Source organism: Psittacula echo (genome assembly GCF_963264785.1).
Source record: "Psittacula echo genome assembly, chromosome: 19".
NCBI lineage: Eukaryota > Metazoa > Chordata > Aves > Psittaciformes > Psittacidae > Psittacula > Psittacula echo.
This window is the reverse complement of record NC_137755.1, coordinates 5,933,982-5,949,846: the sequence shown is the minus strand read 5'-3', so window position 1 is coordinate 5,949,846 and position 15,865 is coordinate 5,933,982. Positions and strand designations below refer to the sequence as shown.

Sequence of the window (15,865 nt, the reverse complement as noted above, 5' to 3'; positions counted from 1 at the left end):
GTTGTTCCTGCCCAGATGCAGGACTCTACACTTTCCCTTGTTATATTTCATCAAGTTTCTCCCTGCCCAACTCTCCAGCCTGTCCAGAGCTCGCTGGATGGCAGCACAGCCTTCTGGCGTGTCAGCCACTCCTTCCAGCTTAGTGTCATCAGCAAACTTGCTGACAGTACACTCAATTCCCTCATCTAAATCATTGATGAATATATTAAATAATACTGGTCCCAGTACTGACCCTTGAGGCACTCCACTAGATACAGGCCTCCAACTAGACTCCGCCCCATAGACTACAACTCTCTGGCTTCTGTCCTTCAGCCAGTTTGCAGTCCACCTCACTACCTGATCATCCAGACCACACTTCCTCAATTTAGCTATGAGGATGCTGTGGGAGACTGTGTCAAATGCTTTGCTGAAGTCAAGGTAGACCACATCCACCGCTCTGCCATCATCCATCCACAATGTTATTTCCTCATAAAAGGCTATGAGGTTGGTCAAGCATGACTTCCCCTTGGTAAAGCCATGTTGACTGCCCCTCATAACCCTCTTATCCTTGACATGTCAACACTCTGGAAAGCATGATGCATAATTACTAGCCACTTGTTTCCAACTCTTCAAATCTATAATGGTAAAGGGAATCTTCATAATGAGTAGACCATCATTACACACAGCTTGACTTAAAGGTGTAATCAGAGTTTCCCCTAATTTTCCCCTAGATTGTTCTGCTGAAGAGCAAAATCCTTCAGCCCACTGCCGCCTCCCCCCCTCCCCCCATAATCTCTGGTGCCTGTGCTGGTGCTTGTGCTTGATTCTCATTGTCAACACCTTCAGCCCCATTATTCACAGTACCCCTTCTCCAGGGGGCTACCATCAATTCCGAATCCTCCTCTGCTTTCCTTGAATGTTTAGTGCATAGTCGCCCTATGGTGCACAAAGAGCAACAGTGTTTAAGCAAATCTTGCTGTCTTTCTCCAAGGACAATACTAACAGGTCCTGGAGTGCAAAATTAAAACTGCAATCCCCTTGTCATTCCAGATGATATCTCAAAGTGAAACACATGCATAAGCTGCTTCATCCCACTTTCCTTCTCATCTCAAGACTAACATCCACCAATGACGACAGTATTTTACCAGAGTCTCCCAAGTAACCAAACCCCTCAGGGGTCCACCACTTTGTTCCAAAGTCTCCCCAGTGACCGAACCCCCCGGGGGTTCACCGATTTGTTTCCAGTGTTGTGAAATGCAACCCAATGGGGTTTCTTCAACCCCTTTGTGGAGGCAGTGGTCCTGTCCTCCACCAGGATTGTTGCAAAATGCAACCCAAGGGAGACCTTTCCGGAATCCCCCCTTTGGAGGCAGTGGTACCCATGATCCTGACCTCCACCAAATACCAAAGTCCAGACAAACAAAACTAAACTACGTTTCATTCATTGCACAGGGCGTCCCTCTGTGCCTTACGTGGAAAAGGACCAAAAAGGATGGCTTTTTAAAGAAATGAAATCAGGGTCTCACTGATGTCTAGAGATTGGTTCTGGGAGCTGGGATTCCTTTCAGGCAAACTCCCCTGATGCTGGCGTGAAGGTCCCAGGGACTCTCCGAATCTGTGGGAAACACAGCTGAGCGTCCCTGTTCCGGAGACAAATTGCTACCATCAAAGTCGGTCAGAGAAACTCTCTAAGGCTCAATTTGGAGTTTCAGAAAGCAGCATTCTTTATTGCAGCGCTGGGCGCACGCATGAATCGTTTCACAAAGATGAGCATACCCGTACTTGCCAACAGCAGCTCTGTATTTAGCATAGTCATGCATATTCACAGCTTTTCTACGAACTAGTTATAATACTTGCATCCTAGTTACGCATGTGCTTTCTTGCTGAGTGGGGGTCTTTGGTGGGCACCGATAGTCTTCCTCACTGTGTTTACTGAATGACCTCAGTGCTTGCACATGCTCGCAAGGCCCAAGTGCCCAGTTAGGAGTTGGTATGTCCTTGCTTCTGCTCTGTTCCAGTCTCACTCCACGCTGGGTGCCACTCTGCTGTCTTGAAGGCTGGCATCCTTGGTCTTATTTACTGTCTCCTTAGTTGTTATCAGTCCCATGATGTTCCTTCCCCCAGCAGCCAAACATTCCTTTCTCTCTACAAGTGAGTAAGTTAGAACAGTTTGGTCTATTCTACTATGCTAAAGGCACACACACTATTGTTAGATTAAGCTGTAAGGTTATAACACAGTGACCACAGGGATGTGCTGGGGACAGGGTGCCCATAGGGACATGGTGGGTCACATGGGGACCATGGGGACACAGACATCACAATGACCATGGAGATATGGGACCACAGGGGTGGCTGATTCTGGAACACCCCATGTTCAGGTGTGCAAGGCCACGGAACCCCACGGAACCCTTCACCAGAGGTGCTGGGAGATGACAACTGCTCCTTGGAACACAAGCTATGGGTGGAGGAGGCAAGAGCAGCTCCTATCCTGGTTCCCGTCTTGGTGCCTGGACAGACAGGAGGGCTGCTCTGACACACTGTGACATTGTTAGCGTCAGGACAAACACATACCCATCGGAATGGTTATATGAGGTGCTTTATTAAGGCGCCGAGAACCAGGGGTACGCACCCAAATCTGGTTCTAACCCCGTCACATCGCGTTCGCAATTTATAAGTTAGAAGTTTCGCAATAGGTATCAGGGATTACTTCATCAGTCCCTTACGACATCAGCCTCTCCTGCGCTTGCGCGGCCCCCTCTGGTGGTCGTCTGGTGGTCGTCCTGATGAAGTAAGGAGTCTTCCTCACTCTGTCCTCTTTTTACCTTGTTCTTTGGACAAGTCCCAACCATTATGTGGATACAGCATTCTTTTATCTTCCTTTGGTATGTGGTTCAGGCCTAATCTTTGGTTCTGCTAAGTTGGAGTTTCTCAGTATATTCTTTTCTACATTTCCTTTATTTTACAAGGTTATATTTGTTTCTATTCCTAAAGTCACCATTGTAGTGTTTAGTTATAAAGTAGCTAGGATACAAACCAGCACAATTGCAGCATTCAGTGTATGAAGCTTCTTTATTGATTTATGATTTCTAAACACAATCGCTTACTGGAATAGTGTCTAAAATACAGAACAGCAAAGTTACAAAATTTTAACATATATACAAAGGCTTTCTTTGCAAACTGCAAACTTTTCAAATATAATCACCGTTAGAATGGTTTCAGAAAATTTCACCTTCCTCTAACAACATCACCTGCCACACACTGTGACGTCACCTGCCATGCACTATGACATCACCGCTCCCACTGCTTATATTGCATGCAGTGACTCCCCACGGCAGTCACTGTGCAGAGACGACTCTGAGAACTTCCCAAAGCAGCACCTGCAGCATCCTTGGGCAGCATCCAAGAGGAGGGACCTTCTGCACTGGCAGCGCCAGCATCCCCAGGTGCATCAACCCTACATGATGGCCCAAGGGCTCATGGGGATCTTCTATCTTCTGCCTGGGAGTCCCTGTTCCAGGGGCACCCACAGTTCGTCCGGTTGCTGCAGCCCTGGCTTGTCTTGGGAACTGGAGCAGTTCTTTGGTGTGAAGGGTTTCAAGGCTGCCTGGTCAGGCAGCGAGGCTGGTGCTGGCCTCAGGGCTGAGCTCCCATCCCTTGGTCAGGCAGCAGGGCTGGTGCTGACATCGGGGTTGAGCTCCCAGCCCCCTGGGTGGTGTTTTGGCTGGGATAGAATTAATTCTCTTTCCTGTAGCTGGTGCAGTGCTGTGTTCTGCCTATATTCTGGCAATAACGTTTGTAACACACTGATGCTTTCGTTGTTGCTCAGTAGCACTTACCCTGATCAAGGACTTTTCAGTCTCTCATGCTCTGCAGTGAGGAGGGGCACAAATAGCCAGGAGGAAGCAGACAGGACACCTGACCCAAACTAGCCAAAGGGGTATTCCATCCCACAGCATGTCATGCCCAGGATAGAAACTGGGGGAGTCACCCTGAAGGGATGGGATTGGGTCAGGCTGGGTATCGCTCAGTGGGTACTGAGCAATTGCATTGGGCATCACTGCTGGTTAGAATTACCCTTTCTCCTGTCTAGTTTTATGCTCTGTCCCTTTTAAACCACAACAGCTCTACAGCAGCAAAGTTTGCTGTACAGCTCTTCATAGTGATTTTAGCGATAGAAGATTTTACCTTTCCTGTTGTTACTCTGATTCTCAGTCTACAACTGAGGGTTGCTATTTTGCGGGGGGGTCTTGTCTGGGGCTGGGGGAGGGTGGGGGCTGGCCCTGGCAGTCTGCCCTATCGGGTCTGGCCATAGGACTGCATTATTGAGTCAGTGGGATTTGTGCTCACAGTAAATAGCGCACAGTGTAGGGAACATAGGAATCTGGTTTGTTTTCTATGCGGATTGAAGTAAAAGGAAGCACTTGGCGGGATGGAGCCATCCCTTTCTTCTGGGGTTGTGGGATGAAGGATGCTGCGAGCGTGCTGTGTGCAGGGGAGCTCAGTGTGGCTGCTGCAGGGCTTGAGGTTTGTCTTTTACTGAGACTGAACCTACGGCTCTGGCAGCAGAGGGCAGAGGCTGGTCCCCCCATGTCCACTCCCGAAACACCCCTGGGTGCCCAGTGCCATGGGCACGATGCTGCCGCCATCACAAAGCTGTGGTGGTTGCTGTGGAGACGCCCATTGTGATGGGGCCCCCACGCTGAGCGTGGGCTATTGAAGAAGCCAGAGCCCTGCAGGAACCAGTGCAGAGGAGACCCCTCCCTCGGGAGGCTGCATCTCCCGTGGCTGCCCTGCGCATCCAGGTACATGTTCTTTGACTTTGCCATCCTGTTTTAGTGTTGCCTTGAAACACATTGTGGGTGCGTGCTCTAAAGGGAGGAGAAGCTGTCAGGAGATGTGCTGGTGCCATCCCAGCTGTAGGAGCAGGGGCTGGGTGAGGAGGAGGCGCTGGGCTTGTTCATGTGCTTGGAGCTGAGCTCTGCCTGCAGAGGTGCTGGGGGCGAAGCAGGAGCCTTCTGTGTGCAGGAGCTGCTGGTGTCAGAGGTGCTGAGAAGGTGTCAGGGCAGGAGCAGCCCCTGGGCAGTGCAGCTGCTGGTGCTGTCCCTGGGAGCTCAGCTCAAGGGGACCTGCCTGGCTCTGGCCAGGCCCGCGCAAGCCCCCCGAGCATTGCGGAAGGCGGCAGGAGGGGTGCTGGCAGGTTCTAGTGATCCCTGTGCCAGGCATTCCACAAGTCACAGAAATTTCTAAACTGAAAAGTAGAGAAAAAAAACCCCTCAAAATAACTTTTATCCGTTGCCCTTTGCAATCTTCCTGCACTCGGAATCCTAAAATGTGCTCAAATCCCAAAGGTTTTAATGAGCCCCATGGTGTATTTTGCCTGAGTCCATGAACCTCAGGTGCTGAGAGGAGACTGAGGAAACCTTTCAAGAAGTCCAAGTCAGAAACAAAACCCCAAGGCCCTTCAGCATTAATGGACCCCACTGAGGGCTGTTACTGACAAAGCCTCCCCAGGGACTCGTTAAAACAAGTAACTGGAGGCTGTGACTCCTGGGAGACAAGATGCAGGTATCTGGTGGTGAGAAAACCTTTGGTTTGTTTGATGAAGCAGAAAGGCCAAGCCCTGACCACAGCCCTTGGAGAAGAAGAGCCTGAAATCCTGAGAATGAAAGTTCTCCTCAAAGGCCTTGATGAAAGAGGCAACTGCCATAGCCCAGGGCAACAGAGACCTTTTGTTCTTTTGGGCCTTTCAGCCTTGCCAGAATCCTCACTCATCTCTGCTGCAGGCTGTCCTGCACTGGCCCATGCCTGCACCTCTTTCCCTTCAGGCTGTTGACACCCATCTTGCTTTCCCACCTGGCTCTCACCTGGCATTTCTGCACCTTCAGTCACATCTCTGCACCCATCGCTGTCTGCTCCTTGAAACACAAAGCCATGGGCTGAGCCAGACTCCCTCTGGGTGACTTCTTGCACCACAACTCCACATTTGAGAGACATTTCTCTTTCCTAACTTTGAGTCTGAACCTTCTAAATGGCACTTTGCAGAGGTTTCCTTCTCTTCCTGCTAGCAAGAAAACTTCCATCATCTCTGAAGCCACATTTCAAGTAGTTGTAGGCTGCTACTATAGTGTCAATTCAGTAGGTGGAGTGAATATCCCTCAGCAAGGCCATCTACAGGAGGCTTCTAGAGGAATGGGTGATGCCATCAGGATAGAGAACTAAGCACCATGGGAGAGCAGTGGGAAAAGCCAATGGTCTGGATTGAGAACTTCCTGGCAAAAGCCAGAAGTAAAGGTGGTGTCCTTGGGTGCAAGGTACCCCATGTTCAGGGGACATGGCACCTCATTTGGGACAGCTTCTTGCCTGTAGCACCCTCTCTCACTGCAGGAGGTTCCTGCATTCTCCAGGCTCAGGGATGGATCCTGCATTCCAGGCAAGTTTGGGTAGTGCAGGAGAGGCAGACAGGCAGGTCGGCTCATGGGGCATGAGGAGCAGTGTTCAGGCACCCCCAGCAGTGGGCATTCCCCATGTGCCACGCTGAGGCATGTTCCCATGAGGGAAACTTCTCAGACAGCCTCTGCTTTGTCCAGGCTCTGCAGCCACACTCCAGGAACACCTACTCCTCCTCCACCTACAGACATCAACTGCTCTCCATTGCTGGGCTCCATCCTGCTTGTAAGGATTGGTTAAAGCCCTGAACCATCACCTTGCTTCTTGCTGACTTCCCTCCACCCTCCCTCACCTCCCTGCACACTGCTCATTGCCACCAGTAACTCACTGAAGAGTTAAGAAGCTCTCAAGGCTTTCCTCAGGGGGTGACCATGTTTCTCCATTCACCATTGATGGATCCATGGGGTGCCAGGTGTGAGGTTCCTGCAGAGGCAGAGCTGCCCCTGGGCAGAGCCCTGCTGCCGGGAGGGGTGTGCAGGGCAGAGCTGAGCACACAGCCCATGGGATGGGCTCTGGGAGCACTGAGAGGGAGCAGAGCTGGGCCCAGAGCAGCAGCTCCTGGCAGGGACAGCTCCAGGCAGCAGAGACATGGGCAGGGAGTGGGGGGAAAGGGCAGCCCGGGCCTGGGGAGGGTGCGTTCAGGCAGCTCTCTTGGTGCCTGGCACTGGAGGTGGCTGCTGGCCATGCTCTGCTGGGCACAGTCCTTTGCTTCTCCCCATGAGACCTCCGTGTTCTGTCCCTTTAAACCGTGCTGCCCTGCTCTCAGCACGGGACAGGTTTTTGTGGGGGTTCTTAAGAGCAATTTGTGTGTGAAGGCACCTTGCAGGCAGTGGGAGTTTCAGCACAGGGCAGATGGGAAAGGTCTGATGGACACTGCAGCTCTCCTGCCTCTGCACTAATCTGCAAAAAGCTGAGGACTTCTCCCTATTTCAGTACTCTTCAGGTTTTCAGTCATACAGAGAATGTTTTATAACACCCCCTCAAAAAAAACCCTCACAAACCTCAGCAGTGCTATGCCAGTAAATAAATAACACAGTCAAAGAGTCTAAGGCCTTGCTGAGCCTCTCTTGCGCAGACCAGACTCATCGGAGTCATGAGTACATGTAGAGGACTTTACAATCAATCTGGATTTCATCTGACATCCCTTGTGAACGTTAGAGCTGGACAAAGCACTGTTTCACACATAACATGACTCCCAACCAACATGAACACTGCCAGGAATGAGGCAGCCACGGATCCTCTGTGCACCCTGTGCCAGTGTCCCACCACTCTCAAATAGAAAAAAATTCCTCCAAATGTCCAAGCTAAATCTCCCTTTTTTCAGCTTAAATCTATTGCCCCTCGTCCTGTCACTGCACACCCTTCTAAAAAGCCCCTCTCCAGATTTCTCATAGGCCCTGGTTAGCTATGGGCAGATGCTAAGATGTCTCCCTGGAACCTTCTCTTCTCCAGGCGGAACACCCCCATCTCTCTCAGCCTGCCTTCATCGGAGACGTGCTCCAGCCCTTAGAGCACAGCAGTTAATGGCTGGACTCGATGTTCTCAAGGGTCTTTTCAAATGAAATGATTCTGGGATTTCATCTGACATCCCTTGTGAACGTCAGAGCTGGGCAAAGCACAGCTTCAGAGCAAACCTGACTCCCATCCAACCTGGCCTTGAACACTGCCAGGGATGGGGCAGCCACATCTTCTCTGAGCACCCTGTGCCAGCTCCTCAGCACCCTCACAGAGAAGAACTTCCTCCTAATGTCCAAGCTAAATCTGCCTTTTTTTCAGCTGAAGCCATTCCCCCTTGTCCTGTCACTGCACACACTTGCAGAAAGCCCCTCTCCAGATTTCTTGTAGGCCCTGTCTAAGTATGGGCAGATTGCTAGGATGTCTCTCTGCAGCCTTCTCCAGGCTCAGCACCCTCAGCTCTCTCAGCTGTCATCATCAGAGACGTGCTCCAGCCCTCAGAGCAACTTCAGGGCCCTTCATAAACCCATCTTTGTAGGATCATAAGAGAACAGTGTTTGGAAGGGACCCCAGAAGGTCTCAAGTCCAACCGCTCCGGAACAGGGTCACGGCTGGTGGTTCAAGGCTTGATTCAGTCTGAGTTGGAAATCCCCAAGGCCAGAGCCTGCACAGCCTCTCTGGGTGACCTGATGCAGCACTTGCCTGAGCCTATGGGAACAAGGTTTCCTTCTGTCCTGCCTGAACCTCTCCTCTGTCACTCTCCCCCATTGCCTTTTGTTTTCACACCAGGCACCATTGTCAGGAGCCTGGCTCTGTATTCTCCATGTCCTCCTTGCTGGTACAGGCAGCCAGTCCCCAACAGCCTTCCCTTCCCAAGATCTCAGGTCCCCATCAGCCTTCCCTTCTCCAGGCTGGACAAGCCCAGCTCCCCCAGCCTCTCCCCACAGGCACCGTGCTCCAGTCCCCACCTGTCCTGAGGGCCAATTGCTAAACCCGCTCCTGCTTGCCAATAGCGTTCCTGAACTGGGGATCTGAAACCTGGATGGAGTATTCCAGAGCATCCCTTCCCTTGTTCTCCTGCCGTGCTCCTGGTCATACAGCCCGCCATGCTGCTGTCCTCCCTTGCTGCCAGGGCACACGCTGCCTCCTGTCCAGCTCCTGCCCACCCAGTTCTTTCCCATGGGCTGCTCCCAGCCAGGCAGCCCCAGCCTGGGCCATTGCAGGGGAGTCCTCTGCAGGGACCCCTGTGTCCCCTGCTCTCCTGCCCAGGACACCCTGAGAGCTCTGCAGCCCCCCCATGCCATCCCATCTCCCCACACCAGCACAACAGCCCTGGCCCTTGGGCTCCTCAAGAGCTCTTCCTGCTCCAGGCACAGAGCAGCCACCCCAGAGCTGGAGCAGCCAGAAAGCTGATTTCATTCCCCTTCATTCCTGCCATGTGAGCACATATCACAGAGAAGAAGTTGCTGCAGGATCATTTATTTCCCTTAAATACAATGAAAGAACCCCACTGACACAAAGTCTGTGGGTCACACAACATGGGTGGCTAGTTAAGCTGGAGATGAAAACTGACATTTCTATGAAGACAACATAACTACAAATTGAAACAGGAAACCAAATGTAAAGAAAGAAACTCAGACGTGGCCTATCATGACCTACACTGGCAGCCCTTTCCAGGGTAAAGCAAGCAGTACATGGCTGCTGAAACACATCCAGTCACCAGCTTCCTCACAGCATCCTTGAGCTCCTGGTTCCTCAGGCTGTAGATGAGGGGGTTCACTGCTGGAGGCACCACCGAGTACAGCACTGACACCACCAGATTCAAGGATGGGGAGGAGATGGAGAGGGGCTTCAAATAGCCAAAGGTAGCAGTGCTGACAAAGAGGGAGAGCACGGCCAGGTGAGGGAGGCACGTGGAAAAGGCTTTGTGGCGTCCCTGCTCAGAGGGGATCCTCAGCACAGCCCTGAAGATCTGCACATAGGACCCCACAATGAACACAAAACAGCCAAGTGCCAAACAGAAACCAAGCACATGAAGCCCAACTCCCCTGAGGTAGGAATGTGAGCAGGAGAGCTTGAGGATCTGGGGGATTTCACAGAAGAACTGCTCCACAGCATTGCCTCGGCAGAGGGGGAGTGAAAATGTATTGGCTGTGTGCAGCAGGGCAGTGAGAAACCCAGCGCCTCAGGCAGCTGCTGCCATGTGGACACAAGCTCTGCTGCCCAGGAGGCTCCCGTAGTGCAGGGGCTTGCAGATGGCCACGTAGCGGTCGTAGGACATGACAGTGAGGAGGGAAAACTCGGCTGACATGAAAAAGAGAAAGAAAAAGGCCTGTGCAGCACAACCTGTGTAGGAGACGGCCCTGGTGTCCCACAGGGAATTGGCCATGGATTTGGGGACAGTGGTGGAGATGCAGCCCAGGTCCAGCAGAGAGAGGTTAAGGAGGAAGAAGTACATGGGGGTGTGGAGGTGCTGGTCGCAGGCTGTGCTGGTGATGATGAGGCCGTTGCCCAGGAGCGCAGCCAGGAAGATGCCCAGGAAGAGCCAGAAGTGCCAGAGCTGCAGCTCCCGCCTGTCTGCGAATGGCAGGAGGAGGAAGTGGGTGATGGAGCTGCCGTTGGACATCTGCTGCCTCTGGGCATGGGGCACTGTCAGAGGAGAAAAAGACAGTGACAGGTTAGGACAGGAGGGATGTCAGATACAGAAGTTCAATTTACACACTCACGACTCTGGACACTTTCGGTCTGCATAGGAGAGGCTCAGTGTGACTTCGTCATGATTGTGTCTGAGGTTGGTTTTTTTGTTTGTTTTCCCAGTGTCACATCTGAAGACTGACTCTATTAGGGATAAAATTCCTAATTAAGTTTTTGAAGGCAACTGTGAAGAGTCTGAGCATGGGAGAGACAAAAGGGCTCAGCTGTCTGTGGGGAAGTCATTGCTAGGCCACTCTCCATCATCTTTACCAAGTCTTGGGAAACAGGAGAGGTGCCTGAGGACTGGAGGAAAGCAAATGTCACTCCAGTCTTCAAAAAGGGCAAGAAGGAGGACCTGGGTAACTATAGACCGGTCAGCCTCACCTCCATCCCTGGGAAAGTGATGGAACACCTTATCCTTGATGCCATCTTAAGGCATGTCAAGGATAAGAAGGTTATGAGGGGCAGTCAACATGGCTTTACCAAGGGGAAGTCATGCTTGACCAACCTCATAGCCTTTTATGAGGAAATAACATTGTGGATGGATGATGGCAGAGCGGTGGATGTGGTCTACCTTGACTTCAGCAAAGCATTTGACACAGTCTCCCACAGCATCCTCATAGCTAAATTGAGGAAGTGTGGTCTGGATGATCAGGTAGTGAGGTGGACTGCAAACTGGCTGAAGGACAGAAGCCAGAGAGTTGTAGTCTATGGGGCGGAGTCTAGTTGGAGGCCTGTATCTAGTGGAGTGCCTCAAGGGTCAGTACTGGGACCAGTATTATTTAATATATTCATCAATGATTTAGATGAGGGAATTGAGTGTACTGTCAGCAAGTTTGCTGATGACACTAAGCTGGGAGGAGTGGCTGACACGCCAGAAGGCTGTGCTGCCATCCAGCGAGCTCTGGACAGGCTGGAGAGTTGAGCAGGACTTGATGAAATATAACAAGGGAAAGTGTAGAGTCCTGCATCTGGACAGGGACCTGCTGGAGAGAGTCCAGCGCAGGGCAACTAAGATGATTAAGGGAGTGGAGCATCTCCCTTATGAGGAAAGGCTGAGGGAGCTGGGTCTCTATAGTTTGGAGAAGAGGACACTGAGGGGTGACCTTATTAGTGTATATAAATATATGAAGGGGGAGTGTCACGAGGATGGAGCCAGGCTCTTCTCAGTGGCAAACAATGATAGGACAAGGGGTAATGGGTACAAACTGGAACACAAGAGGTTCCACTTAAACTTGAGAAGAAACTTCTTCTCAGTGAGGGTGACGGAACACTGGAACAGGCTGCCCAGGGAGGTTGTGGAGTCTCCTTCTCTGGAGACATTCAAAACCCGCCTGGACACATTCCTATGTAACCTTATCTAGATGTTCCTGTTCCGACAGGGGGATTGGACTAGATGATCTTTTGAGGTCCCTTCCAATCTCTAACATACTGTGATACTGTGACAGCACTGGGCATCCATGGCTGCACACCCACATTCACACCATGCAGCCAGCCCCGGGAAAAGGGACCTGCCTTGTCCTGTCCCTCGCATGGTGCAGAGAGAAGCCCTGCTCTGCAGCACATCCTCCTCCTTATCTACACAGAGAAACCAAGAGAGTCCTCCTGACAGATCCCATGGCCTGTCCGAGGCAGCAGCTTGAGGAGATCCCTCCAGGAACTGCAGCTGCATTGCCCTGCACCCAGAGCCTTACCATGCACAGGGCTGGGAAGGTTTCTCCTGCAGGGAGCTCTCAGCATCCTCCCCTGCCAAGTGCCTTTAAGCTTTCTGAGGCTCGCAGGTCTCCCCTTGGTCCCAGCTCATCAGGAGAGGCCCAGCCGAGGTGGCTCTGCCTCTGCCCCACTGGGCTCCCTCCAGGGCTCCCCCCAGGTCTCCCTGGGGCTCCAGAGGAACCCCATGGTTAAGAGCATGAAGCATGTACTGATGTTCCCTCCCTCAGCTGGGAGACACACTGCCTTCCTGCAGCGTCATTTCTCTGCTGAGAGATGGAATTTGGTGTAAACAAAGTTTATCAGAATTACAGAATCGTTTAGATTCAAAAAGACACTGAAGATCAACTCTAGCTATCAACCAAAAACTGTCAAGTCCACCTCTGATCCATGTCAACAAGTGCCACATCTCCATGTCTTTTAAAGGCCTCCAGGAATGGTGACACAACCACTTCTGTGGGCAGCCTGTTTCTTGTCCCATCATTAGGACAGCCAGGCAAGGACAGGCTGGAATCTCCTTTACCCTTGCTGATGGAGTGGATTCACCCTGGTTAGTTGAGGCATCTCCTCCTAACTGGAAGGGGACTCAGCTCCCTCCCATGAACACCACAAACCCACAGGAGGTAGGATTCCTCCTGCCTCTGGTCAGGTCTTCCTTGAAAAGGCACCTACATGAGGGAGCTTTGTCTCAGCATTAACATTGACTGGGGCCAGGAGTGACCTGTCTGGGTGCAAATCTCTGGTGACAGTTGGTATTACAGGGCTGGTCAAAGTTACATGCAAGTTATAGAGACAGGCCAAAGATACGTGCAGGCTGATATAGAGACAAGATAATATCGTTGGGAATATTCTTGTAAGCGCTCAGAGGCATCAGGCATCAGTTGCTATCAGTGATGCCAGGTCTGTCCTTTCTGCCACCCTTTAGCTGCAGGCATTGAGTGAACACAAAGTACATCACTGCAGGGTCTCTACTCACTCCCTTGATGATTCAGCTAAGGGACAGCCCAAGCATTTTAACTGTGTGCTTGGCTACATCTGGCTTTCAGAGACAGCATCCTTTATGCACAGCGATGGGTCATAGCAAATCTCAGACAAGCTCAAACAGGAATTCAAGAGCACCAGGATGAGATGCTCCTACTTCGGGAACAGTTAAAGAAGAAACAAGATAACACAGGACCACCACTAAATAAAGCAAGAGTACATGCAGGTAGATCTCAGACAGCCTATCTCCTCTTTGCCTCAGTTACCACCAGCAAGATCTCTCAGGACTTTGTGCTTTGAGAAAGGACCCTGGATGGGAAAGGGAAACAACCAGCACTGGATGGGGATCAAGTCAGGGGTTAGGGTCTTTGCAGACTACAGCCTTACCAGTTCATGAGACCAAAGGGGCAGCATCCAAGGTGCTGAGAGAATGTTTTTCACCAGGACCTGCTGGTCTGTTGCTGTCCCAGGAGAAAATGCACTGGACTCTGTGAGGCATCATTTAAAATGCAGTTCCCTAGATCTAGCTCTGTAAGGACAGAATTATACAGGTAGTCTCATGTCCCTTTGATGGCTGGAACCCCAAGAGATGTAGCATGGAGACAAGAAGGATGAGGAGGGTGGATGCCCCCTGCATGAAGGGGAAACCTGGATTTCTGGAGGTCCTCTGTGTGACAGGGAACAGGTTGGGTTGGCTTTTGTGACTGAGGATCAGAGGAGTCGGTAAGAGCGACATTGTTCTCACAGTTACAAACTACTTGCTCAGGGAGGGGAAACAGAAAAGGTCTTTTGCCAGCAGCTAAGGAAGTCTCCAGGCTAATGAGCTGGTACCTTGCAGGTAATTGCCCTGGCAGTTCCTGGCCATGCAAAGCAACAGGGTGCAACAGTGTGGAGGGTCTTGGCACAACGGGTTAACACAGGTGCAGGGCGGGGCAAGAGGGGTGATGCACCCCTGGAAAAGCTGGTCAGGATGTGATCATCAGTGTCAGCCTTGGCTGCCATGAGCATGCAATAGTGGGGACTCAGATGCTAAAGGGCATGAGGAAGGCCAGCAGCAGAGAACAGACTCTGGACTTACTTGGGGACAATTCCAGGAGTTTCCGTGGGAAGCGGCTCTGATGGTGAAGGAGCATGAGCAAGTCTGATAACGATCCCTGAGGCTGGAATACCTGGAGGGCTTCCAAGGTCCACCATGGCTTTTGCCACCTTTCTGAATGGTGGTCAGGCTCCTGAGGGCTTTAGCACAGTTCCAGAGCACCTGCGCATTCTGGAATGCCCGGTGTTATTCCACAGCCTTGCCAGAGCCTGCTGAGGCCTCTGCCTCCATCTAGAATGCTTGAGGAGATTCTGCAGGGTTGGTGCAGACTGCCAGGGCCCTGCCATGTTCTGCAATGTTGGGTGTCCTTCCAAGCATGCTGGTGGAAGCACTTCCGTGGGCATTGCTGAAACCCTCCAGTTTCCCAGCAGGGCCTTCGCCGCCTTCCAGCAGCCCCGATGTGCTGCCGCGGTGCCGTGGCACCCCCAAGTCTTTCTCCACAGGGCTGCTCTGAATCTCTGCTCTGCCCAACCTGTAGCCGTGCCTGGGAATGCTCTAACCCAGGTGTAGGACCTTGCACTTGGCATGGTTAAACTTCAGAAGGTTGGCATCAGCCCACCTCACAAGCATGTCAAGGTCCCTCTGGATGGCATTCCTTCCCTCCAGCGTATCAACCGAACCACACAGCTTGGTGTCATCGGCAAACTTGCTGAGGGCGCACTCAATCCCACTGTTCATGTCACTGACAAAGATGTTGAACAAGACCGGTCCCAACACCGATCCCTGAGGGACACCACTTGTTACCGGTCTCCAGACAGACATCGAGCCATTGAAGGCATCTCTTTGCTTGCGGCCATCCAGCCAGTTCTTTATCCACTGAGTGGTCCACCCATCAAATTGATGTCTCTCCAATTTAGAGACAAGGATGTCGTGTGGGACAGTGTCAAACGCTTTGCACAAGTCCAGGTAGATGACATCAACTGCTCTGCCCCTGTCCGTCAGTTTTGTAGCCCCACCATAGAAGGCAACCAAATTGGTCAGGCAGGATGTCCCCTTAGTGAAGCCATGCTGGTTGTCACCAACCACCTTGTTGTTTTTCATGTGCCTTAGCATGCCTTCCAGGAGAATCTGCTCCAAGATTTTGGCAGGCACGGAGGTGAGACTGACTGGTCTGTAATTCCCCGGCTCATCCATTTTCCCCTTCTTGAAAATGGGGGTTATATTTCCCTTTCTCCAGTCGTCAGGAACTTCACCTGACTGCCATGATTTTTCAAATATGATGGCCAGTGTCTTAGCAACTTCATTTGCCAGCTCCTTCAGGACGCGCAGATGGATGTCAGGTCCCATGGACTTGTGTACGTTCAGGTTTTTAAGATGGTCTTGAACCAGATCCTCTCCTACAGTGGGCCTAGGGTCTTTATTCTCACAGTCCCTGCGTCTGCCTTCCAAGACTTGGGTGGTGGGGTCAGAGCCTTTGCCAGTGAAGACCGAGGCAAAGAAGTCATTAAGAACCTCAGCCTTCCCCAAATCCATGGTAGCCAGTTCTCCCGATATCTTCTGGAG

The 15,865-nt window shown here is 51.7% G+C and overlaps 1 protein-coding gene across 1 annotated transcript in view; it reads right to left on the bottom strand.

Moving 5' to 3' along the window:
• LOC308228605 (olfactory receptor 14C36-like) overlaps positions 1-15,865 on the bottom strand; it is a gene marked incomplete at both ends in the record, with an annotated part of 74,484 nt that overhangs the window by 20,526 nt on the left and 38,093 nt on the right. Inside the window, one exon of the mRNA XM_080631977.1 lies at positions 9,541-10,032. Within this exon, the coding sequence (XP_080488103.1) occupies positions 9,541-10,032 (492 nt within the window). The remainder of the gene's footprint in view (positions 1-9,540; positions 10,033-15,865) is intronic.